This window comes from Myxine glutinosa, chromosome 14, assembly GCF_964187855.1.
Source record: "Myxine glutinosa chromosome 14, kmMyxGlut1.1, whole genome shotgun sequence".
NCBI classification, from domain to species: domain Eukaryota; kingdom Metazoa; phylum Chordata; class Myxini; order Myxiniformes; family Myxinidae; genus Myxine; species Myxine glutinosa.
Window position 1 is genome coordinate 47239760 of NC_136274.1, and position 27094 is coordinate 47266853.

General features: G+C 45.8%; 1 protein-coding gene across 9 annotated transcripts in view; it reads right to left on the reverse strand.

The window, feature by feature from the left end:
- Positions 1–3861: 3861 nt before the first annotated feature.
- Positions 3862–27094, reverse strand: part of STXBP5 (syntaxin binding protein 5) — a 282257-nt gene continuing 259024 nt past the window's right edge. Inside the window, exons 20-29 of one of the 9 annotated variants that reach the window (XR_013621431.1) lie at positions 26437–26484; positions 25951–26001; positions 12599–12670; positions 8915–9160; positions 8528–8763; positions 8051–8252; positions 4885–5050; positions 4653–4764; positions 4238–4455; positions 3862–4092 (exon numbers count right to left, since the gene is read on the reverse strand). Coding sequence is in view for 7 of the 9 variants with exons in the window: in XM_078768411.1 (XP_078624537.1) it covers positions 4051–4092; positions 4238–4455; positions 4653–4764; positions 4885–5050; positions 8051–8252; positions 8575–8763; positions 8915–9160; positions 12599–12670; positions 25951–26001; positions 26437–26484 (1346 nt within the window). In the remaining 2 variants the exon portion in view is untranslated. The remainder of the gene's footprint in view (positions 4093–4237; positions 4456–4652; positions 4765–4884; positions 5051–8050; positions 8253–8527; positions 8764–8914; positions 9161–12598; positions 12671–25950; positions 26002–26436; positions 26485–27094) is intronic. The other 8 variants (XM_078768412.1, XM_078768411.1, XM_078768414.1 and 5 more) reach the window with 8 other exon arrangements.

Consider the following 27094-nt stretch of genomic DNA (forward strand, 5'->3'; position numbering starts at 1 on the left):
GAAAATACTTTGTGTTTTTATCTGATTGCGTCTCCTTTGGTACCTTTGGTGATTAAACACCCCCAAATAAATGTTACCTGAGCAAACTAACCTTGAAAGTCTTACCTTGTGTGAATACACGACCCAGTTAGGAACATACCCAACATACCAGCACACGACTGCCTATTACTCTCAATTGGACATGGGATCGATAACGTCCAGAGTATCAGAAGGACGATTTCAGTTGGGGTGGGAATGAAACCGAGAGGAGAGAGTTTGTAGGGGAGTACACCGCCTTTGCATACACCCCAGTGCATACTGCCAGCTGACACACCTGTGCATACAATCAACAAGATGTCGGCAAACAAAAAAGGCCGGGACAAGAGTGGTGCAGAATCATCACTTTAATTCCTTTGCAAACCTCCAGTGCTGTCTGTAACGGACAAATACATGGCAAGAAATCTCCGAAACTACTTCAAACAGTTTTGCTCAAAATTAATGAAGGCATGATAGAATGTAAACAAAGTAAAAACCCTTCTGTTTTTACAAGATGTTGGAATATTTAAACCCAAAACAGAAATTTACAAAACTGTAGACACTGAAATTACACAACAACCAAAAAATTAATCATTTTATTATTTTTATAATGCAGCATCAAAAGACTTTTATAGCTTTGATTCCCTGGTCGAAGTAAGCACTTGGTCATTTCAAGTGAACGTGTCAAAAACAGGTGCAGAGTTCAACTCAAAACACTGTGCGGACGTGAAGTTCGAGAAGACATTTTACAGAAAGCACGATCAACATCCTCCAAAGCGACGTAGCACACAAAGACCCCATCCTCACGTTGTCATAAACAAGATTCCTGCCTTCGTTATGTGTGTCAACATGAAGTGAGCCCGCTCGACATCCACCAAAAACAAAAGACGTGACAAGTTAAACACAGGTTGCTCATCAATGGCTGCCGATTTACGAGTAGAGACAAAGAACGAGACGTTTCAACAATGTGCACATGAAAGCACATCTTCTGATTATATGCATTTACCAATGCATCCCGGACTGTCAAATTTGATTAACAAATCTGACGTGGGGGGGGGGGGGGGGGGAGGGGGGAGGGTGGTGCGGCTGGAGGAGAAGGAGGGTGTGAATTGGGGGTGGGGGAAATAATTTTGGTGCACATCCAAAAACAAAATAAATAAAAACCCGTTTGTCTCTTCTAATTCACCCATGGTCTCGCGAACACATCTGCCAGGATGCCTCTTCCTGGGTTTAGGACAGACACCTATGTACATTAACACATACGAACAGCAAAATGCAGCTAAAGGGAACATGGCAACTTTGCGATCACATCATCACATTCATAAAGAGGTGCTAAAAATATCAAACAAACCACCGTTTTGCTTTTTATTCCTATCATCAGCAAGTTGTCATTTGTGCCTTCAATCGGAATGTGGCGGCCTGTACTGACGGTGAACATGCAAAATGCGAACATAATCAGCCACAGCATCAGAATGGGAAATATCTTCATGGAAACAGCGCAAGCTTTGGTTTGAATTGCAAACAGAAACGAGAAAAATATCATTTGGTTCGATATGTCGTCAGGATTGGATTGGATTGTGAGTTATTTCCGATGCTAAGTTACAAATGTAGGCCACGCACAAGTGAGGGACAATTTACTGCACATTCGAGAGGTTTTTGAGTGAAAACAATGGCTGCTTCACAAATTGGCAAGGTTTCCAAGATGTTGGCAAAATATGACAGGAGAGGGATTGGAGAATTTAAAAAAATAGATATGGGACAGAAATGGAATACAAGTGAGAGAGATAGAGATAGAGATAGAGATAGAGAGAGAGAGAGAGAGAGAGAGAGAGAGAGAGAGAGAGAGAGAGAGAGAGAGACAGAGGGAGACAGAGGGAGACAGAGGGAGACAGGGAGAGACAGGGAGAGACAGGGAGAGACAGGGAGAGAGGGAGGGAGGGAGGGAGGGAGAGAGAGAGACGGGGAGACAGAGAGAGAGACAGAGAGAGAGAGAGAGACAGAGAGAGACAGGGCAGAGAGAGACAGGGCAGAGAGAGACAGGGGAGAGAGAGACAGAGGAGAGAGAGAGAGAGAGAGAGAGAGAGAGAGACAGGGTATTGACAATAGCACTTAAATAAAAAGCAAATAGACAGAACTCCGAATTCTGCGGAATGCAAGAACTGCTGCGATCGAGAATATCCACCCAGCAGCGCTTTTCACATGAACACCACTTGCACATTTGGGGGAAAAACAAAATAACTGGAAACCTCAGACACCAAACATTTACAACGGGTCGTACGAGGGAGGTTTTCATTTGTTCCTCCCCCTCCCCCCCCCCCCCCTCTTTTTAAAACATTTGTACAAGCAGGTTTTAGAAGAATCGATATCGAAATCTCGACTCGAATAAAATCTATACAGCATGCAAATCACCCGAATACATAGTCTCATATTGCACATCAAGCTTGTATTAACAGTGTGTGCTGACAACCAGGGGGGAACGTAAACCACTCACTGGTGGTGTGAAGGGGGCAGTGGTGTGAAGGGGGGAGGGGTGAAAGGGGGGGGGGTGAAAGGGGGCAGTGGAGGGAAAAATCACACACTCAAAGTGCGAACGTCATCTGTGGCAACAATGGAGAATGTGCGTTTCAAAGAGACACGGTCACCACACAACTTACACTGACGGTTTTTTAAAGCAGAGAGACAGAGGAGAAAAAAAAGTTAAACATAAAAGTCTTCAACCTCAGGTCTTGTACGCCGCCCCATCTGCGTCGTGCGTCCTCAACCCCGATTCCCGTCCCCACAGAATGCTGCGATCGCGACAACCAAAACACAAATTTAATCTGCTTCTCAAACCTCGGATGGTTCGTTTGTTGTGGAGAGTGGAACTGGTGGGAGTAAAGAACGACTTCCACTCAATCATAGAATGCCTTTTCGCAATGGAAGCAAAACGATAAACTGATCACTCTCCTCACAACAACAACCATTCTACAACGTCTCAAAGAATAGTTTTGAACCCATCAGAAAAGAAGAACGCTCCCAAGAATGCCGATCGCTGTGGATGAAGGCGTAAAACAAAGGAAGTGCATAATATCATTTTGAATGTGCAAGACCGTTATGGCAATTAATTGTCCATGTACAAAGCAGATGTTCGGCCTGTGGTGTGTCACTATGCCAAAATATCCTGATTGTACCGTCTGCCAGCAGAAATGGAGAACACGCCCCGGGACCGAAGAAGTGGTTCACAGGAAAGACTTTCTGGATTACAAAAACAATGCAAAGAACCCTTTAACCCTCAAGAGCTTGCGGCACCACAGTGCCGCAGACCAGTCGTTCATCCCAAATGGCTCAGCCGCTTAATTTGTTTCACAAACACGGTCGATTTAAAAAAAAAACCGTCAGAGGAAACTCGGAAGTGGGAAATGAGGTAAAAAGAAAATTATTATACAAGAAAAAAAAAAGAAATAAATTTAAGTCTTTCGGGAACGTTACACAGATTTTCAATACAAAACAAAATGGCACACGAGAGAGGAGAACGTGGCGGGCAGGACCCAGAGAAGCAGCAGCAACAGCGAAGGAAATATACCACAGATTATACTGTACTGTGTCACACTTGTGTGAGGGTACGACGGTGTCGAAGAACAGAAACTCCACCTGTCGGGTTAAGCGACCAGTTTGGAGTGCACCAGAAAGGCAATGTTACCTCATATCTGCCTTACAAACCCCAGGGATCCATTTCGACATAGGCCGGCAGAGAAGGGTATAAGTGACGGCCATCCACAAATGGCACCTCATTAGAGGAACATCAGTGACCCATTTGTTCGCAGTTGGCGACGAGTAAAAGTCTCTCTCTTTTTTTTTTTTGATTTTAAATACGGGTGCAGAAATGCCATTGTCCTCTCGTCCCACCGTGCAACTCTTTCACTCAAGCCTCGTTACTCTCAAGGAGAGTTTCTTTCGTCAAAGAGTCAATTCATTCAATCCAACAACTGCAGGCACCGTCAAGCCTGGAGTATGAACGATGCACCTTTGCTGAGGCCAACTCCTGATGCAGTTTTCTCAAAATTGGTACCACCTCTTGTCCTTGTATTTTGTCATCAACTGTGCGACAAAAGATGCACAAGCAAAGGTGGTGGCATGACCTTTCATGATACTCACACCAGGGTCAGATCAAATATCGGAATGCTTTGTACAAGATGAGATGGCGAATCGGAAGTTACAAAAAGCAACGTTTTTCAGTACCTACCAAGTATGCCTGCCGGGAAAAGACCTCTGCGCTGGCAGCCATGGCGGCAGTGCGCTCGTCCAGCTCCCCGAGATGCTGACCACGCTCATCTAGCGCGAGGCGTGCCCGCGCAAGCTCCGCCGCCACACCCGTGGCGGAACATCGCACGCCTTCCAGGCTGCCAGGCCCAGGAACGTGCTGTGCCAAGTTTCGTGAGGCACGACCTGCTGCTTCCCCGACTGCACCACACACACACAACTTAAGACCAAATGGATTATTGGCTGAACAAACCTCTGTCGTGCGAGTTTAAACCCAATGTGAGTAATGCAAGGAACAATGTCCAGACTAAAATATCTGCAATATTCGGAAAATATTTTCACACCGAGGATAAATATGCAGACAGGTGAACATATTCGACAAAACACCACATACTTACACAGCTCTTCACGATCTACACATGGTGCATTACCACCAAAAAATCCCTTGAAAAACCCTCGGTTCGGTGCTTCTGGTGTCTCAACTGGTGTAAATAGTTCTCCCAACATCTCCTGCAGGCAATAATCACGACTTTATCCTGCAGCTCTGGACCGGATGCAGACGGGAACAGCCATAAATCCATTAAATCTACAAACTATTGACTATATCTGCACACCCTGGGCAGGACTCACCTGCAAGTTCTCGCACATCTCCTGGCTGAACGTAAGACGCTGGATCTCTGTTGGGGAGCTCAAATACAAGGCCTGGCCCTCGTGCGCGAAGCAAAATGTGCGAGCTATCCTCATGTCAGTCACTGGCAGGTAATTCACATCAAGGAGAGGCCTTAGGCTTGGCAAACTGTGGAAATAAATGGAAATGGGTTGGCACTTTCGAGACTATTTCAAGCCCAGTTCTACAAATTATAAATACCTGCCCCCTCACCTGCAATTTCATGCCGCATAACACTGCCAATTCAATACACACAATTTTGTTTGCATTTATCAAAGATGGCTTGCAATGGAGTAAACTACGATGGGCGATTTGACAGGCCAGTCAAATAAGCAACTTGAACGGCACTCGGCAGAGTGCTTACCTCCCTCCGCCAGGCTGAAGCCAGGTCCAAAATGTTTCCCAGTGTTTGCCCCCAAAACAGGGTATTTTTCTGTTTGTTTGTTTGTTTAAATTGTTTTGATTACGCTAATATGATTGACATGCTGCCCTGTCGTCTAGCAACCATTTAAATCGGTTTAAAATATCGTGATAGTTTAAAATAACTTTTGTCAGTGTAATATACTATTTTGTTCTACCAGGTGAGTGCCCAGGGGTGTTGCCCATAGTTTTTATTGGTGTTTTCTCCTGGTCCAGTATTTCACTTTCCTTATTGAAACGAGTCGATCCTACTGCTCAATTTCCTAGGGATTTTAAAAATATGATTTTGCCTATTGATTATTTTTGGCCTATTGATTTTTATGGGATTTGGCTTACTGCTCCAATTTCCTATGGGATATTAACGTATTGATTGATTTTTTTAAATTGAATTTTCGACCTGGGTTATGTTTTGTAACGCACTAATAGGCCAGATCTGGATCTGGACATGAACCAAAATCTAATTGGTTTGTTCTTGACATCTAACCAACTCATCCACCTAATTTTGTCAAAACTCATCCACAACTTTGAGATATCGTGCTATATATTGTTTTAGCCCCATCTCTCAATGGTGAAGAACCACTGAAATAAATTAAAATATTTCTCTGATCTGGATTCGTATTTGAATCTTCATCAAAATCGAAAAGATTCGTCCTGTCCACACACTCAACCTATCCAACAAGTTTCGCCCGAATCTGTCCATAACTTTTTGAGATATAGTGCTGTATATCAGTGTTAGCCCAATCACTCAATGGTGAAGAATCACATTAAAATTCTCGGATCAAGATCCAGATCTTCAACAAAATCGAATCGGTTCGCCCGTGACACAAACCCAACCTCTCCACCAAATTTCGTCCAAAATCCGTCCACAACATTTTGAGATATCCTGTGCACAACCAGACAAACAGGGGTAAAAATATAACTTCCATCCACCTTTGGTGGTGGAGGTAATTACTACAACAACACAACAACATGCATTTTAAGGCCATTTTCCCTGCTAGAGCGGGGGTTAGCCTTGCGGACCCCATGACAATCTTCTCCACCTTGCCCTATTTTCTGCATCTCTCCTTGTTAACCCCCTTGCCCGCATTTCTTCTACCACCTTCAGCCAAGTCTTTCTCGGTCTTCCCCGTCCTCTACTTCCTTCTACATTCATTTCCATCACTCTTCTCAACCAGTCACTTTCATCCTTCCTCAACACATGACCAAACCATCTCAACCTGTTCCTCTTCACATCAATCACAGGCTCTATTCCCATCATTTTTCGCAATTCATCATTTGTCTTCCTCTCTCTCAATGATACTCTGCACATCCATTGAACCATTCGCATTTCCACCCTTTCCAACCTTCGTTGCTGCTCTACGTTCATTACCCATGCCTCGCACCCATAAATCATAACACTTCTCACACATGCAGCATACACCTTTCCCTTCAGCTTCAACGACACTCCCCTCCTCATCAGCATGCCACTCAGTTCCCGAAACTTCTTCCATGCACATCTCACTCGAGCAACCGTTGCCGAGTCTGATCCACCTTCTCCATTCAGCATGTCTCCGAGGTAGCAAAATGTTTTCACACCTTCCAGCTTCACGCCGTCTCCAAGATCCAACTCAACATTTCCTCCATCTGCAGCTCCCTCTGTGCACACCTTACATTTGAATGTAGCTGCCACACTGGTTAATGACCATCTCAGACCACTACATTTTTGATGAACCCACTCAGCGCACATTGTACATTGAATGGAGTTCACTCCGACACCCTTCCTGCACACAGCACAGGGCCACTTCCCAGTTCTTTCCACCTCACCACATGCTTTACCACTTGCCATCACCTTCGTCTTTCCGATATTCACCTTCAGACCTTTTGTCTCCATACATTCCTTCGACTTGTTCATCTTTTCCTTCAGTCCATCCATACTTTCCGCAATCAACACCAGATCATCTGCATACAACAACTCCCACGGTAAACCCTCCTTTACGTTCTGAGCCAGCACCTCCATCACAGCTACAAATAGTAGTGGACTTAGTACCGACCCCTGATGCACTCCCACCTTCACCTCAAACTCACCACTGTTCCCGTCCTTCGTCCTTACAGCTGTGCGCGCTCTTTTGTGCATTGCCTTTTGTACATACATTGCATTTTGTACATTGAGGTAATTACTGCGATGCCAAATCTCATCTCAAATCCCAAATCTCTCATTCATTTTATCACATATCATGAGTTCCTCATCTCAAAATTGGTTCATATTCTTCTTTCTTTATTGTGCAGCACACGTGGCTGCGATCAGCATCATTGTCTGATGGGGGCATGGTTGTGCCACTGATGCAACGCCCCCTGTAGGTTAGAGCTGGAATTTGCAATTTGCTCAGGATACCGGCAATAGCCGGTCTACTCTTCACGAAGGACACCATGGGATCTTTAAAGTCCACCAACTAATGCTGACAGATAGGACACACAGTTTGACGTCCATCAGTGAAAGGGCGCACACATCGACGGAGGGCCTCACCTGCCTGCGGGATACCAGGATGACAGGCCGATATTCAAACCCAGGCTAGACAACATAAATCTCGGCCATCCTGCCAGCCCAAATTGGTCGATGTTGAAAATTAATTGCTTCACCGAAGACAAATTAAAATACAATCTTCACAACATGGTTCATTTGGGAGCAAATGATTGGTGGCACAATGGTATTTCGCAAAAAAGACATCTCACCTAAAGGTCATGATATGCCCATTGGCACAGAAGCATGCAAGGCAAACCGAGCCGGCGAGAGACACGGCATCTGCATGGAGCACAAATGATGTCTCTGTGATGCTGTGTCGATGGATACAGCTCTGCGTGGGCAGTGACACAACCTTGGCCTGTTTCTCAGAGCACAGCAAAGCATAGCAGCTGTCTGTTCCTGGAGCCAATCCTGCGTGAGAAACACCTCATGTGGTCACAGTATGAAATCAATTAGCAGTCACAATTCAGCCGAAGAGGATAGAAAAGCTTCACCGAGTGCATAGCAGGCTCGTTTTAGGCACCATCTACATTATTATATCACGACATCCACATATATGGGGAATTATTGAATGTAACCACCTGCAACACCATCACCACCACCAAACGATCCACACATGCCTGTCTCTCTTTGCTAACTCTTATCTCCTCTCCCTACATGTTTGCAATAAATAAATAGCACCTTACTAAAAGACTAGTGGAAGCCATTTTGTAATGTTGTAGCCTGGCCGTGCCTGCTGGTAGCTCTTGGTTGGAAGGAGAAGTGGACAAAGATGTGGCCTTGCGCTTTGCGTAGCTGGTAGCTTCCTTTTCCTCCGGGCCTTTGGCGTCCCACCAGGCTTCAGCCGGAGCTGGAAGCAGAGATCCATCAGTTGCAAGGAACGCGAGCCTCAGTATGGCGCCCTTCAGTTTGAACACTGTCCCTGGAAATGACAAGCGCATCAGCAGTTATATAGAGCAGACCTCACCTCCAACATTTTTCAAAGAAAAATAGGTTTGTGGATGCATTATTTATGAGAAGGAAGCTGTTGCTTCAATGATACAACAAGTTGATTGCCTCTCCGATCGTCTCACCACTAGGCAACACAATTCCAGGTTGCTTTCCCTTCTGATCATCAGCCGATGCCAATGGCAGGTTCAAAGTAATGCCCAACACAATGCCCAGTGAGGTGCCAAGCCAAAGGCAGGGCGTGGGTCCAACAGAGTATTTGCTGGTGATTGAGTCAGCAAATCGTATTGCTGTGATGACCTCACGTGCCTCCTTGTCAATGCTTGATACTGATGACGAGCGAGAACGGCTAAATGAGCTTTCTCGGGTATCTATATATGGTGCCAGGAAATGGTCGGTGGGGGTAGGGGGAGAAGAGCAGGGAGCAAGGGAAAGAATGTAGTTAAAAACGTATACGAAGAGAGCGTGATGCCCGTTTGTGTAGAAGCAAAGATGCAAGCATGTAACATAAGAGCAATTTAGAGAGAGAGGGAGACCATTTGAGCATTGAAGCAGATAAAAGACTGCAGAACAGCAGTCAGCATTAGTAAAAACGTACATGGTAAGAAGACTCGTATAACGGCAATAATCAAATTGATATTTGAGTTGATCTGAAAGAAAGGGGTGAGCAAATCTATTTCAAAAAGGCAGAAGAAAATACATTTCACAATGAGACACGGAGATTGGTACCGAAAGCAAACATTGTTGGACAACTTATGAAGCCCCCACAGGGAGGCCAAAATTGGAGGAATTGAATCTGTGCTGATGACAAGCCATAAAATCCACTTGGCGATTGGCTCAACGGCAAGGCAGGACAGACAGTGCAGCAATGAGCTTGAAGCTAGCTGTGAAGCATGTGCTTGGATGCAACTCAATTGCCAACAACATCAAATCGAGAAACGTCAGAAGCAGCGTACATCATCACAGGATATCAATGGGAATTGGCTTTTCTTTTTTTACTAAAAAGAAATATCAATGAGAATTGACTTTTTTTACTTTATGTTTTCAACATAGCACGGCAACATTCCATCAACTCTCGGTTTATGCTCTACAACTGCGGAGTTGTACAAGTTGGCATCAACAGATTACCTCGTCTGTCCATGGGAAGAGGGTGAAAAGGGGAGTTTTGTTGAGATGGAGGTTTCCTCTTGTCTGCAGATTCATCCTGCCATTAATTGGTTAATCCCACAGTCAGGGTGATTAATCAATGTGCGTGCGCGCGTCCCTCGGATGGACGTTAAATTGAGCGTCCCATCTGCCGGCACCCATTGGTGGATGTTAAAGATCCCATGGTGTGTTTCATGAAGAGTAGGCGAACTATCGCTGGCACCATGAATAAATTACAAATTCTCGCCCTGACGTCCATTTGTCGAAGTGGCAACCCGTCCAGGATTGTAATCCCAGCCAGTTAAACTGCCTCGGAAACCCCATGTGCCTGGTGAGATGGATCATCCATCCATCATGGAGATCAAGGACAAAGGGCAAAACATAACGTCAGTGGGAAGGGAACAGAGGGAGGGAGAGAAAAAGAGAGCCAGAGACAAAGGTGTGACATAGGAAGTATGAAAACCTATAAAAAGGTTTAAAATACACGTTGAGTTTAACACATGATGATGATCATCTGCCAGCATGACTGATTGAAGGAGCAGGACTGGACAATATGATAGAAAAAGATGAAGGTGCAGGATCAGAAAAGAACTGGAAAAGAAAAAAAGGTGAGGCTGACAATATCCTGGCTGTCGAGGGGGACGTGTGGACGTGTGCCTTGGCATTACCTTTTTACTGTGCCTTGGTATTACCTTTTTACATGCTAATGGTCCTCATAAGTGTCAGAAATACCAGTTGAGAGGCAGGGACTCTGGCCCAAAATGGAAACATGTGCCATGGAGCTTTTGTAAATGCCTTCCACACCCAGAGGAGGTGACATAAGGTGAGTAATGAACGACGACCTTCGGGAGAATGTGAGTGTCTGCCAATCGAGATTAGCTTTGAATTTTGGTCTGCTAAGTAGAGCCTTAAGGAGAGGCTCAGAAACTCCAGCGGCTAGACTTCTATAAGTAGTTGACCGCAGAAAGTAATTGACGGATTTGATGAATGATCGTCATTGCAGGATAATTTGAGAAAAATGTGACTTACCTGGGTTGAAGGACACATTTCATGTGGTTCATTAAGCTTCGAGCAGGAGATTACAGAAAATTTCAGATCATATCGAATACTCAATATACACCTGGAGAGATTCAGGGGGCTCTATATATTCTGCTGTATCTTGTGTTGCAAGGATGACATAATGGGTGGTACAAGGTGAGATCATCGGTAGAGGGGGGTTTTGCATGGCGAGGGAAAAGCCATTAATGCAAATACGAACGATGATTGGGTCTAAAACTCTCCCGTCGGGAGCACCAGCTTCCAGTAGTTTTGAATCCATGGAAAGCAACATGCTTTTGCATATGGAGGAAGTCTGGCATCTATCTTTGCTCTCTGAGTTTTATGGCCTTTGATATCTGTAGTTGATATCTGTAGTTGACCTATGAGCAGGCTAACAGATTTCCTCCATATGCACCAGCAGGTTGTGCAGAGCAACATGATGCTCTAACATAGATTCTCATCCTGGAAGCTGGTGCATATGAAGGAAATCTGGTGGCCTGCTCATTGGTCAACCCCAGATGTCAAAGGCCATAAAACTCAGAGAGCAAAGAAGGACGCCAGAGTAATACGTAAGATACATCAAGAAAGACTGCCCTGATCTGCATGAGATTCAGGGTCTCCATCGATTGCTGGGTGAAGAGGTCACACGTCCAGGATTGAGTGGCCTGACTGAAGATCTAACTGGCGACTTGTGACAAAAGTCAGATGAACAAGATGAATGGCTGTTTGTCATGATAATTGTTTCCCTTGTTTTCTTACAACCTGACTGGTCTGCAATTGAACAGATTTGTATTGCTGCCCCTTTCATAAAATGGAATAACATTTTTCATGCCGAAAGTAAGCAAATGGAGGTGAAAAACCTGGAGAAGAGCAGGAACAAAGAAGGAGCCAGTTCAAAGGAACAAGCCTCAAGGATACAAGCCCCAATGCTGACGTCAAGTTGTAGATGATGTTTTGAGGTTGGCCAGGAACCCCTAACTTGGTCGAGAAGTTCAAATCAGAAAGGGTGCACTCTGGGAAAGGTACTGACAGAGATGCTTCGGAAATGTGAGCTTTCAAAACGGAAACAAAGTTCAGGCAATCAGCTTAGTTGTGATGGGCCTCCATTAGCATTCATCCTCAAAAACCAAAGTGGTGCGTGGTAGCACACAGGTTGCTTTGTAAACCACCATCTTGCTCATAACATCTTAAGGCAGAAACGTGTCCAAGACTGAAGGTCAAGATGCCAGCTCACACGATTCCTCATCAATTCTCGTCTTTGGTAATTCGGTGATCCCTCTCCACAAATCGCATTGCCTTAACGCCTCTCGAGTACATCTCAAAGACGGAGGGATAGGGCAGCAACAAATCAGGCACAAGAGCGCAAAGTTCAGTGGAATAACAAAGGACCAGGTAAATAAAAACAGTAGAAACACAAACATAATGATGCACTCGATCGATGATTGCTTCGTAACCAAGGCACGCCGAGCAGATAGTATCAAGGAGCACAAATCCATCGTATCTCGTATTCATCAAAATCAAACCAATCAAAAAGGCGCATTGATTTATTAAAGAGATCTCCAAGATTGTATGCAGGAGTAAGGCAGATGGGAGATGTTGGGGAAGAGATAGCCTGCAGTACCTACCGAAATCCAACTTTTGATGTGTGGGAAGACTAAGTTTCCTTGAATGCTTCGCTGCAATAATAACAACAGATACTGTTAAGATTATTAAATTATTAGAACTGTTGTTTTTTTCATTGGCTGCACAGAGTGTTGCCCACGAAGCTGAAGCAAGCCAGGAAACACATTTCCACCAGAGCAAGGTCCTTCCCACCCAGGCGCCAATGGTAAAATCGGTGCAAAGAAATAAATAAATAATAATAAAAATAAGGTTCAGGACTTATGAGATTCCACTATTTCAGCAACTTTGGGATGCAATTATGACAATTATGGCAACACCTCCCCGATTGCAACCTTTGCAAATAGAAGTACGACTTGCGATGCTGCATGTCAAAAGTTGCCATTTGATGCAAGGTATTGCCAAATATTTTGAAAACCACTTGCAGTATTAACATTCTTGCATAGCATTCACATGGAGTTTCCCTATTGGTTAAGTTCTGCTCGTTTAGATCCAGAGCAACGGTGCATTCAAATCACCAGGCAGGCCGGGACAGGATGGTAATGAGGGTCGTGGGAAAACCATGGTGGCAATTTCCTCTCACGATCACCGCGGGCCAGTAACGATCGCCGGATGTACTTTGATCTACTGAGCTCGTACATGACAGGCTCTGAAATGTGATGGAGTGGGTATTGACGGAGGAAAATCATGGCAGAGGAAGATCCATGGAGTACGCATGATGGCGTGTGCATCACACCAAAACCAGTTATTACACCTGGCGCATGTGCACTAGTGTGATTCAAATGCAGGCCAGCACAAATTGGGCTGCAGACCATCAATCAGGTTTGAAAATCCAACTCCTAACAGCAATGTACGGTTGGGCTAGCGGCTAGCGGCTAGGGTGTTGGGCTAGCGGCTAGGGTGCCGGCTTAGGATCCTAGGATCCTGGGTTCGAATCTCGGTCGATCGCTGAATTAACGCCAGGGGGGTTGACTCAGCCTGTCATCCTTCCGAGGTCGGCTAATTGAGTACCAGTTCACTGGTAATTCCCTGTTTGTCGTTGAAGGCGGCAAAAAGGGTTGGCGTCAGGAAGGGCATCCGGCCGTAAAACATTGCTTCAAAAAGGGGACCAAAAAACAACAACTACCACGGTCCCCGAAAAGGCCAACCCCCGCTTTGCGGGGAAAAATGGCCTCTAAACGGTGGTTTTTTAACAGCAATGTACGGAATATTCAGACATTTAGCTCAAAATAGGTCGATCTCAGTTGTGGTAATTCGTGACCACAAACCTGAGACGGTGAAACCAACCAAATCATTGCGCAAACAACCAAATACAAGTACAATCCTTCTCACCTAGTGTGCAAAACAATCAAATTTCGCATCGGAACAAACTTGATAGGCTTGGCAAAAGTGGAAAGGGGGGGAATAGTTACAAATGGGTAAAGAGATGAGCACAGAGTCTGGCTTTTGGGGGTTTCACCAGAAGGGGGTTACTGGGAAACCACGTGGGGTGGGGACAGAGCAAAGAAAGGACACAAAGTGCAAGATTAAAAAGGAGGCAGGAAAAGACAGAGAAACAAACGAGACCTTTCTGCGTTGTAAGAGTGCTAGGTCCCAATACTCAGCTTCATCGTGGGAGATTCCAATGATCTTGACGGCCTTGGTTTCCATGGCGTCAAGCTGAGCAATATGTGAGGCAGAGGTGACAGCCAAGAAAGGAGAGCAGTACTCCACAAGCTGTGGATGAAAGCCTTTTAGGTGGATAGGAGTTCAGATGAGCCGAAGAAAGACCTTTCATAATTTTGGATGCCCAGTCAGCGACTAGGTTTGGAAGCCAATTTTGAAATGTGGTTTGCCCAAGAAAGATCGTGGCTGATAGTGAGTCCCACAAGTGTGAATGAATAAAACTCCTCTTGATTGTTAAGATTGTTAATTGAATGATTGTTATAAAGTAGATAGGAGGATTGCCAGGCGGTCCTTTCAGAGAGAGATAGTGAGAGCGTCAGATTTGTCAGGAGTGAAAGACATATTCCAAGTGTTTGACCAGCTTGCAATTTTGTCAATGTCTGCAGAGTGGGAAGAGGCTGCTACTTGCCTGTTGATGACGTGATAAGCGAGACTAATGTGCCCAAAAACCAATCCAACCAACTGTCGTGACCATTTAACAAAAGCAGAATGGGATTCACTGCAAGGCATTTCAATGCTGCTGTCAATGACAACACCATCACTTGACAGTTATCCACAATAGATACGCACCAGGTGTAGTGGAATTAGGATTAGAGCATCCACTCCTAGTCTGGGAGGTTGGCGGTTCGATTCCGACTCCAGTTGAGTCAAACCAAATACTAACAATGGCACGTGTTGCTTCTTTACTTGATGCTCAGCATTTAGAGGATAGAGCATGAACAATGAACAATCAAATTTTGTCAATCCTCGACTCTGATTCTGCAACTGGACCCGACGGCATCAGCCCACGGGTCCTAAAATCCTGCTCTGCCGCTCTTTCACTCCCTCTCTCTGTTCTCTTCACCCTCTCTTTTGCTCAAGGTCATCTGCCATCAGCTTGGAAATCAGCCAACATTACCGCTTTGCACAAAAACAGATCCTTGCAACTTCAGACCAATCAGCCTTCTCCCAATTATCAGCAAAGTAATGGAACCCATCATTGCTTCGGATATCAAATCTTTCCTCTTCTCCAATGGCTTGATCTTTGATCATCAATTTGGTTTCAGATCAGGTCACTCTACTCTGGACATGCTGCTTCTGCTGTCTCAACAATGAATGGAGGTCCTCAATGCCAAACAGGAAATTAGAGCTGTCTCCCTTGACATATCACGTGCCTTCGATACGGTCTGGCACCCCGCTCTGCTCACCAAACTCTCCTCCTATGGCATCCATGGAAATCTCCACGCATGGCTTGCAGACTTCCTCTCTGGTCGTAGGCAACGTGTGGCCCTGAATTGGTTTCTCTCATCTCCCCTTCATGTTCAGGCTGGAGTTCCCCAAGGCAGTGTTCTGGGCCCTGTGCTTTTTCTGGTCTCCATCAATGATCTCTCTGACTCTCTTGAAAATCCTCTCTATCTCTTTGCTGATGACTCCACTCTCTGCCGCTCAATTCCTCATCCCTCAGATCGGCAGTCTGCAGCCTCCTTACTCTCTGCAGACCTGGACAAAATCACAGACTGGTCTAAACAAGTGGAACACGTCTTTCAATCCTGACAAATCTCACACTCTTACTATGTCTCTCCGAAATGACCGACTGGACAACCCTCCCATCTACTTTCTGAACAATCCTCTCCAAGAAGTCCTGTCACTCAAGCTTTTGGTCTCACTATCTGCCATGATCTTTCCTGGGAAAACCACATTTCCAAGCTGGCCTCCAAAGCCAGTCGCCGACTGGGCATCCTCCGTTGTGGGAAGTCCTTCCTTGGCACACCTGAGCTCCTCACCACATACAAGGCTTTCATCCGCAGCTCGATGAAATACTGCTCTCCCCTCTGGGCTGGTGATCCTGCCTCACACCTAGCTCGGCTTCACACTGTTGAAACCAAAGCTTTCAGAATCATTGGAATCTCCCGCAATGAAGCCAACTCCGAGAGCCTTTCACTTACTCACCACAGGCAGGTTGGTGGTCTTTCTGTCTTCGATCGACTCCTCTCCGGGCTTGGTCCCCCAGCTCTCCCTGGGCTCTGTCCCCCAAATATTCCTACAGGTCGCACAAGATCTGCCTGCAACCCTCTTATGGTTAAACTGCCAAAATCAAGACTCTCTGCTCACCTTCACTCTTTCATTCCTCTTTTCTCCTGCCTCTGTAACAAACTCCCTCACTCTCTTCAATCCCTCTCCTCCCTCCAGGTCTTTAAAACAGCTGTTCACCACCATCTCTCATCTTCCCCCATCCAAAACCTTGATCTTTTCTACCCCCGCTAATTTCACCCCAGATCCACTTTTTTGAAATACCAACTTCTTTCCTGGAAGTCCTTGCAGTGTCCTTGTGTTTTATACTTCTCCCACCCCTCCACCCCCCTTCCCACGCCTCCTCCCCCCAAGCCCTCTCCCTCCCCCAGATCTCCCGATGTCCCCGCTCTCAAATGTTATGTTTGTGTGCTCCCCTTCTCTCCCCATCTTGTCTACCGCTCCCTTATTATATGTTTTATGTGTCTGATTTTTTTGTGATAAATGTTAGCTCGATCACGAGCCTCGATCCTCGATCCTGTATACAAAAAAAAATAAAAAAAATAAACCCTGTGGGTTGACATTTGTTGGGGAGGGGCATGTGTCCCCCAAAGTTCCCTTTGATTGTGGAGAGAAATGCCTGCCACAAGATGGCGCCGAAAGCATCCATTGTGTTGTGGGAAGCAACTTCCCCCAAGGTCAACGGCCATGTTTGTTTGATGTCAAGTCCTGCGTTGTCTGCTGTCTGTGTCTGCATGTGAGTGTGTCATCAATGTGTGACTGTTCTTTTGGTGACCTTTGGGCAAGATTTGAATCAAGAAATCACTGTTGTCCAAAAGGGTCTAAAGGTAAACAGCCATCAAAGTTAGAACTTTGTAGGTTGTCGATGTTTAAGAGATGTATGCAAGAAAGGTTTTTTAGTATACCAAGTCAAGGCTCGTATAAGAGCACATCCGGTGAACAACAACGACACGGATCAAGAAAACATGACACGAATGATCATTCCGTATGTGGCTGTGCATTCTGAGAAAGTGAGTAGCTTTTTTATTTTATTTATTTTTTTTTTTTTGTTTGTTTTTTTTTATTTTTTTTTTTTTATTTTTTTTATTTTTTTTTTTTTTTTTTTGTATACAATATCGAGGCTCGTGAAAGAGCGAACATTAATCACACAGAAAGACAAACCGACACATAAAACATATAACATAGGGAGCGGTAGACAAGATGGGGAGAGAGGGGGAAGGACACAAACACAACATTTGAGAGCAGGGACCGAGAGACATGGAGACATCGAGAGATCTGAGAGAGGGCGAGGGCTTTGGGGGGGGGGGGGGGCGTGGGAAGGGGGCAGTGGGAGAGGTATAAAACATATGGACACTGCCAGGACTTCCAGGAAAGAAGTTGGAATTTCAAACAAGGTGGATCTGGGGTGAATTAGCGGGGGTAGAAAAGATCAAGGTTTTGGATGGGGGAAGATAAGAGATGGTGGTGAACAGCTGTTTTAAAGACCTGGAGGGAGGAGTGGGATTGAAGGGAGTGAGGGAGTTTGTTCCAGAGGCGGGAGAAAAGAGGAATGAAAGAGTGAAGGTGAGCGGAGAGCCGAGATTTCGGCAGTTTAACCATCAGAGGGTTGCTGGCAGATCTTGTGCGACCTGTAGGAATATTTGGGGGACAGAGCACAGAGAGAGCTGGGGGTGCAAGGCCGGAGAGGAGTCGGTAGAAGACAGAAAGACCACCTACCTGCCTGCGGTGAGTGAGTGAAAGGCCCTCAGAGATAGCTTCATCGCGGGAGATTCCAATAATTCTGAAAGCTTTGGTTTCAACAGCGTGAAGCCGAGCTAGGTGTGAGGCAGGAGCACCGGCCCATAGGGGAGAACAGTATTCCATTGAGCTGCGGATGAAAGCCTTGTATGTGGTGAGGAGCTCAGGTGTGCCGAGGAAGGACTTCGCACGACGGAGGATGCCCAGTCGGCGACTGGCTTTGGAGGCCAGCTTGGAAATGTGGTTTTCCCAAGAAAGATCATGGCAGATAGTGAGACCCAAAATCTTGAGCGACAGAACTTCTTGGAGAGGATTGTTGAGAAAGTAGATGGGAGGGTTGTCCAGTCGATCTTTTCGGAGAGACATAGTAAGAGTGTGAGATTTGTCAGGATTGAAAGACATGTTCCACTTGTTTGACCAGTCTGTGATTTTGTCCAGGTCTTCAGAGAGTGAGGAGGCAGCAGACTGCCGATCTGAGGGAAGAGGAATGGAGCGGCAGAGAGTGGAGTCATCAGCAAAGAGATAGAGAGGATTTTCGAGAGAGTCAGAGAGATCATTGATGAAGACCAGAAAAAGCACGGGGCCCAGAACACTGCCTTGGGGAACTCCAGCCTGAACAGGAAGAGGAGATGAGAGAAACCCATTCAGGGCCACACGTTGACGACGACTAGAGAGGAAGTCCGCCAGCCATGCGTGGAGATTTCCATGGATACCAAAGGAGGAGAGTTTGGTGAGCAGAGCGGGGTGCCAGACCGTGTCGAAGGCACGTGATATGTCGAGGGAGACAGCTCTAATTTCCTGTTTGGCATTGAGGACCTCCATCCATTGTTGAGACAGCAGAAGCAGCATGTCCAGAGTAGAGTGACCTGGTCTGAAACCAAATTGATGATCAGAGATCAAGCCATTGGAGAAGAGGAAAGATTTCATATCAGAAGCAATGATGGATTCCATGACTTTGCTGATAATTGGGAGAAGGCTGATTGGTCTGTAGTTGCTAGGATCTGTTTTTGCACCTTTTTTGTGCAAAGCGGTGATGTTGGCTGATTTCCAAGCAGATGGCAGTTGACCTTGAGCAAAAGAGAGGGTGAAGAGAACAGAGAGAGGGTGAGATAGAGCAGCAGAGCAGGATTTTAGGACCCGTGGGCTGATGCCGTCGGGTCCAGTTGCAGAATCAGAGTCGAGGGTTGACAGAAACTTTTCCACCTTGTCAGGAGGAAAGGACACGGAGTCCAGGAGCAGCAGGGTACGACTGGGTATGGTGGGTACAGAGAGGGATGGGTTTGGGACACAAGATTTAGAGGCAAACACAGAGTTGAGGCATTCAGCTTTTTCACGTGCGGAGTCAGCTGTGTAGCCGTTTGAGGTAAGGGAGGGGATGGAGGGGGAACAAACACCAGAAACGGATTTGACCAGACGCCACCAGGATTTGGAAGAGGGAGACAGATAAGAGAGTTCGGTCTTGAGAACGGAGAGATATTGTTTCCTGGGTCTCCTGAGGGTGGACACACACTTGTTTCGGGCTTTGTGAAAGGAAATGAGATTTCCTTCCGTTGGATTTGCTTTCCAGGAGACAAAGGCAAGTTGTTTCTGGGCAACAGCCTCACCACAAGATTCCGTGTACCATGGACGGGAGGAAGGGTATGACAACTGAAGACGAGATGGGATAAATCTGTGCATGAGAGAGAGCAATTTACTTTGGAAGAATTCCCAGGATGAGTTGATGTCAGAGGTGGTAGAGATGGGAGACCAGTCCAGATGATTGATGGCTGCTTGAAGACCGTGCCAGTTGGCCTGAGTGAAATGCCAGACTCTTCGACGCTGAGCAGGCTCCCTGAGGATGGTCAGAGAGATGTCCACTTTAACAAGGACATGATCAGATGATCCGATCGGAGCAGAAGAAGAGCAGCAGACATTTTCAGGGAAGTTAGTCATAACCAAGTCCAGAAGAGAAGATGTTCCGTTGACTGAGATCCGGGTCGGGAAATTGACAGATTGTGTCAGTCCCAGTGAGTCGCAGAAGTCCTTTGCTGAGGAGCCATGGCTGGTGAGAGAGGTACCCACACCCAGCCAACTGGCATGATGACAGTTGAAATCACCACATATGAGGAAGAGAGAGTTGGGATGAGTAGATAGAAGTTGGTCCATATCATCAGACAGCGAGATGTAGATGGAGTCATCACTGTTTGGTGGACGGTACAACACACATATGAACAAGAGGTGGGAGCGAAGGGGAAGCCGTAGCCAGAGGTATTCCTGGGGGTGAGGTGGAGAGAGTGCAGTGCAGGGCGAGTGAGGAAGAGAGTTTTTGATAAAGATAGCAACCCCGCCTCCAGGACGAGGCTCAGGTCTATCATACCGGAGGAGGGAGTAGCCCGGGAGAGATACTATGGAATCAGAGACATCATAAAGGAGGAAAGTTTCTGTTAAGCAGATCACGTCTGGTTTGACAGAAGCAACCTGTATGGAGAGATCAGTTAAGTTTGAACGAAGGCCCCGGATGTTTGAGGTCCATACCGTTAATGAAGAGGAAGGGGGAGCATCAGATACAGAACAGGGGGGAGGAGGGGTAGGGTAAGATGTGGAAGAGGTGGAAGAGGTAGGGAGAGCTGTTGAAGGTGTGTCAGAGATTTCAGAATAGCTCGGAGAAAGGGAAGGATGGGGCGGACAAAAGGTTTGATGGTGATTGGGTGAGCCACAATGAGGTGTTATTTGAGGAGGGGGAAGAGCGAGGCAGAAGGTTGGGGGAGATGGAGGTGAGAGTTTGAAGGGGGAAGAAGCGGGGAGGACGCTTTGAGGAGGGGGAGTGAGCGGGGGGAAATTGAGAAGCAATGAGGGTGGGGAGATTTGAAGGGGAGGGGTGAGGGGGGAGTTTGGGAGGGAAGGGACAAGGGGAGGGATTTGAAAGGGATGGGATATGGGGGAGATTTGGAGGGGAGGGGTGAGGCAGGAGTCTAGGAGGGGAGGGGCGAGGGGGCGTCTTGGCGGGGAGGGGTGAGGGAGTAGTTTAGGAGGGAGGGGGCAAGGGGGGAGATTTGAAAGGGATGGGTGATGGGGAAGATTTGGAGGGGAGGGGTGATGGGGAAGATTTGGAGGGGAGGGGTTATGGGGAAGATTTGGAGGGGAGGGGTGAGATTGGATTTTTGAAAGTGTACGATTTATGGGAAACGAACATTTATTGCAAAATGAGTTTCTTGTGACCTTCGAGTTAAAAATACGTTTAAGGACGCTGGATGGAGGATGGAGTGCAGGAGAGTTTAGGGAATGTAGAACAAAGGCACTATAGGAGATGGATATTTTTTTGGGGATGAATTGATTTGGTGAGCAAGTCGAAAGCAGCCTTTTAAAGAAGAAGAAGAAAAAGGTGTTATAAAATATGACGGAATACATAACTTGAGGGGAAAGTGTAAACATTGAAGGTTAATGAGTGAAAACTATCTGGGGAAATGGGGGAGAAACACGTGGTCGAAGAACGAACGAACGAATAAGAATGAATAAACGAATGAGAACAGAGAAGGAAATTTTTTTTTTTTTTTTTTTTTTTTTTTTTGAGTTGAGATTTACACAAGGAAGTAGGCTATGGGTGAAAAGCCTGGGAATACAGAGAACGAAAGTTATTGGATCACAAACGACGGACCACTGAGAGAAAAACAAAGCCTCAAGGTTGTACAGTGCACACTGTACAAGGCCTTGCTCGCGACACGGCAAACAGACGATCAATTTATGAAAGATAAACACCGAGAAACAACCAAAGTTGCACACAATAACTTCACACACCGAAAGATAAATACAGTTTCGACAAAATACAATTGTGAACAGACTTAACTTCGAAAAACGTGGAGACCGTGTGGAGCTTCGAAAATCCCTGCCGCCGTCTCCAAGATCTCGCGAGATCTTTCTCCAAGTTTGGCATGGTTACATCATATAAACTACACAGCATTTTGCCCAGCCAGTTAGTTCATTTCAAGGACAAGATGTGGAAGGATTGGACTTGGTGCATAGCATCAGATGTGGAGACCCATCATGCACTGAGACGTACATAGGAGAAACTAAGCAAACTCTAAAGGCCTCGATGAACCAACATCGTCAACTAGCTCATGAAGAGGCTTTGAACTCTGCTGTACATACGCTCTTGACCCTGCATCGTCACAGCTTAACAGTGAAGTGGTCGTCTTAGACAGAGAAACAAAGTGGTTTGTGAAGGAATCCAATAGGGAAATAGTTGAATCACCATCTCTCAACAAATGGGCCGGATTATCATTTTATCTGTCACGGACATGGGACAAGGCTATAACATCTCTCCCATGTTGTCTGCAATCGTTATGGGACACCCGGATTGGTCAACAGACCAATTCACCATTTCAATGGTTGAGGTCATGTGGTGATTTTCAATCTTCTTCTTCACCTCAACATTAGTTTTGTTATCAATAATGTTGTTATTACTTTCGTTATAAGAAGCAGCCTTCAAAAAACGGCATGATAAGTTGTCTATACACCTTAACATGGATTTCTCCAAAGGTGGAAAACCCCCTTGGGGATGGTGGAGGGGTGGCAGGGGGGTAGTAGCAAATGGAGTCGCTACAACCTCCACCTTGTGACCCTTAGTCCTCCTGTCACGGTTGCTTGAGATTGGATAAGTAACGACCGAATGTATCTGAGAGTATTTTAGTATGATTTTAGTAGATGCTGTCAGATGCTGTAGGTTTTGATTGCTGTAGCGATGTCAGATGCTGTAGCATCAGATGCCGTCAAACTGTCAGACAGGCAGACACCAAATTACATCTTTTAGTATGCTTCGTGGCTATTGAACTTGTTCTTGACTTCATGTTCACTGGGTAGATGTGGACTCTAAGTGAGTGATCAATTTTTTTTTTTTTTTTTTTTTGTATACAAGATCGAGGCTCGTGAAAGAGCTAACATTAATCACACAAAAAGACAAACCGACACACAAAACACAAAAAACAAGGGGAGCGGCAGACAAGATGGGGAGAGAGGGGGAAGGACACAAAAGAGAGGGGGAAGAGGGGGAAGGACACAAACACAACATTTGAGAGCAGGGACATCGGGAGGACTTGGGGGGAGGTGGGAGAGGAATAAAACATATGAACACTGCAAGGACTCTGGGGTGAATTACCGGGGGTAGAAAAGATCAAGGTTTTCGATGGGGGAAGATAAGAGATGGTGGTGAACAGCTGTTTTAAAGACCTGGAGGGAGGAGTGGGATTGAAGGGAGTGGGGGAGTTTGTTCCAGAGGCGGGAGAAAAGGGGAATGAAAGAGTGAAGGTGAGCAGAGAGCCTAGACTTTGGCAGTTTAACCATAAGAGGGTTGCGGGCAGATCTTGTGCGACCTGAAGGAATATTGGGGGGACAGAGCACAGAGAGAGCTGGGGGAGCAAGGCCGGAGAGGAGTCGGTAGAAGACAGAAAGACCACCAACCTGCCTGCAGTGAGTGAGTGAAAGGCCCTCGGTGTTGACTACATCGCAGGAGATTCCAATGATTCTGAAAGCTTTGGCCTCAACAGCGTGAAGCCGAGCAAGGTGTGAGGCAGGAGCACCAGCCCAGAGGGGGGAACAGTATTCCATTGAGCTGCGGATGAAAGCCTTGTATGTGGTGAGGAGCTCAGGTGTGCCAAGGAAGGACTTCGCACGACGGAGGATGCCCAGTCGGCGACTGGCTTTGGAGGCCAGCTTGGAAATGTGGTTTTCCCAAGAAAGATCATGGCAGATAGTGAGACCCAAAAGCTTGAGCGACAGAACTTCTTGGAGAGGATTGTTGAGAAAGTAGATGGGAGGGTTGTCCAGTCGGTCCTTTCGGAGAGACATTGTAAGAGTGTGAGATTTGTCAGGATTGAAAGACATGTTCCACTTGTTTGACCAGTCTGTGATTTTGTCCAGGTCTGCAGAGAGTGAGGAGGCTGCAGCCTGCCGATCTGAGGGATGAGGAATGGAGCGACAGAGAGTAGAGTCGTCAGCAAAGAGATAGAGAGGATTTTCAAGAGAGTCAGAGAGATCATTGATGAAGACCAGAAAAAGCACAGGGCCCAGAACACTACCTTGGGGAACTCCAGCCTGAACAGGAAGAGGAGATGAGAGAAACCCATTCAGGGCCACACGTTGACTACGACCAGAGAGGAAGTCCGCCAGCCATGCGTGGAGATTTCCATGGATACCAAAGGAGGAGAGTTTGGTGAGCAGAGCAGGGTGCCAGACCGTATCGAAGGCACGTGAAATGTCAACGGAGACAGCTCTAATTTCCTGTTTGGCGTTGAGGACCTCCATCCATTGTTGAGAAAGCAGAAGCAGCATGTCCAGAGTCGAGTGACCAGGTCTGAAACCAAATTGATGATCAGAGATCAAGCCATTGGAGAAGAGGAAAGATTTAATATCTGAAGCAATGATGGATTCCATGACTTTGCTGATAATTGGGAGAAGGCTGATTGGTCTGTAGTTGCTGGGATCTGTTTTTGCACCTTTTTTGTGCAAACCGGTGATGTTGGCTGATTTCCAAGCAGATGGCAGATGACCTTGAGCAAAAGAGAGGGTGAAGAGAACAGAAAGAGGGAGTGAAAGAGCAGAAGAACATGATTTTAGGACCCGTGGGCTGATGCCGTCAGGACCAGTTGCAGAATCAGAGTCGAGGGTTGACAGAAACTTTTCCACCTTGTCAGGAGGAAAGGACACAGAGTCCAGGAGCAGCTGGGTACGACTGGGTACGGTGGGTACAGAGAGGGATGGGTTTGGGACACAAGATTTAGAGGCAAACACAGAGTTGAGGCATTCAGCTTTTTCACGTGCGGAGTCAGCCGTTAAGCCGTTTGAGGTGAGGGAGGGGATGGAGGGGGAACAAACACCAGAAACAGATTTGACCAGACGCCACCAGGATTTGGAAGAGGGAGACAGATAAGAGAGTTCGGTCTTGAGAATGGTGAGATATTGTTTCCTGGCTCTCCTGAGGGCGGACACACACTTGTTTCGGGCTTTGTGAAAGGAAATGAGATTTCCTTCCGTTGGATTTGCTTTCCAGGAGACGAAAGCAAGTTGTTTCAGGGCAACAGCCTCACCACAAGATTCCGTGTACCATGGACGGGAGGAAGGGTATGACAACTGAAGACGAACGACACATAACACACACACACATAACACACACATAACGACAGAGGCATTTACTCCAAACACATTCTGATAAACCAAGGAAGAACACACAAGTTTGACTGAAATGCAAATGGTCGAGAGAGTTTTGATTCAAAAAAATCCTGTGAAAACAATTATTATTATTTTCCTTGAGGATTAATATGTCGCCACCAAAGAAACCCAGGAGCTTCCAAAAACTCAAGAACATGTTTAAGCCAGGGGTGCCTTACAGCAATCAACCCTGTGGGTGTCGGTTGACCGACCGACCGACCGACCGACAAACACACACACACACACACACACACACACACACACACACACAAACACAAACACACACACACACACACACACACACACACACACACACACACACACACACACACACACCTTTAGAAATGCAGTTTTGAAATTAATAATCACATCAAGCAACTCAGTACATTTTGGCTTGAATCAAACAATGTGGTGCTGGCTAGACCAGGGCTGAAAAAACACTTGTCCATATCTTCGACATGTACAACTATAAAAGAGCAAATTTTGTTCAAGCCACCACAAAGATGAATAATGGAATGTTGAAATCCTTTAGAAAAGGATCCATAAGGCAACCGCCACTTAAAGCCCCCTCGGGAAACCGTCACTTAAAGAACCATCGGCGGAACCACCAGTTAAAGCACCCTCCAGGAACATCGGAAAAACCTCCCCACGCACCACCATTTAATCAACTTCATATGTCCGCATGCAATGCAAGCTGCAGGGTTAGTTCCAAAGCAAATGACCTTAGTACAGAGCAGCGGCAATAATAAAGGGAGGACAGCTTTACCGATTTCTGTCACAATGTTGGCCATCGTTGGCCTCGTGATCTTATTTCTCACTGCAGGTGGAACCAAAACAAACAATTCTCAACGGAAAAGGCAATAAAGAAACAAAACAAACGAACAAAAGCATTCGCTAAGTGAATCGCAACAAGAAAAGGTCACTTGCATCAGGAAATTTTCCATCATGGTTCATTGGTTAAAAGATCGTGATCACAAAAAAGGACAAACTCACCAGGCAACAAAATGTTAAAAGTGAATATCAAGAATTAGGGGGGAAAAAAATAAATAAATAAATAAATAAATAATGCCACTCATTGGTCTTATGGTGATTTTATACAACTTGGTTACCAATGTCAAACTACCGCCAATGCAAACAACAAATGTTGATAAATAATCCAAGCCGAGTTGGCGGAAAGGACTTTTGAACGTTGTGCACCCTAAACGACCGTATCATTTGGTAAAGTCAATGAGACACCGAACTGGAAACGTACCACGTAGCCAGGTCTTTGAGACAACTTTATCTTCCTGTGAGTGATCACCTGAGTATAAAACGAAAATTCAGCTCAGTGAATGACAAATAATACAAGCAGAATATGAAAAGGGCAAAATAAAACTGGCCATCATCACTTGAAACAGGTTAAAATTGACACTCGTAATTAAATTCGAAGATGTATAAATAATGTGATAAAATAAAACGAACCATGAGATCACATAAAAAAAAAAAAATCTGACCGACCGAAAGGAAATGAAAGGAAATGAATGAAAAAAAAAAAACACATCAACGTCTGTGTTGGAGAGAAAGGGAGCATGGTGGTTACTTGTGCTTGTGAAGGAACAACAAATACAAGTTGGACATGACACAGCACTTTACAAAGGCAAAGCATCAGACAGACACAGTGACAGAGAGACAGCTAGAGAGTTCAGAGAACACCTTACCCCACACAGGCTGGAGAGAAAAGGACACGGACGAGGTCTGTGTGTGGTAAATTAGATTTGTCGATCTGATGTAAAAAGTGCTGCTGAACGAAAGCTTTTCGGAAATGGCAATATGGTGACTTGTGTTCTACAGCGTTCAAGTATACAATTCAATTGAAATAAAATAGATATTTTAAAGGTTGTGGAAACGAATTCCAGAAGTTTACCGCCGTT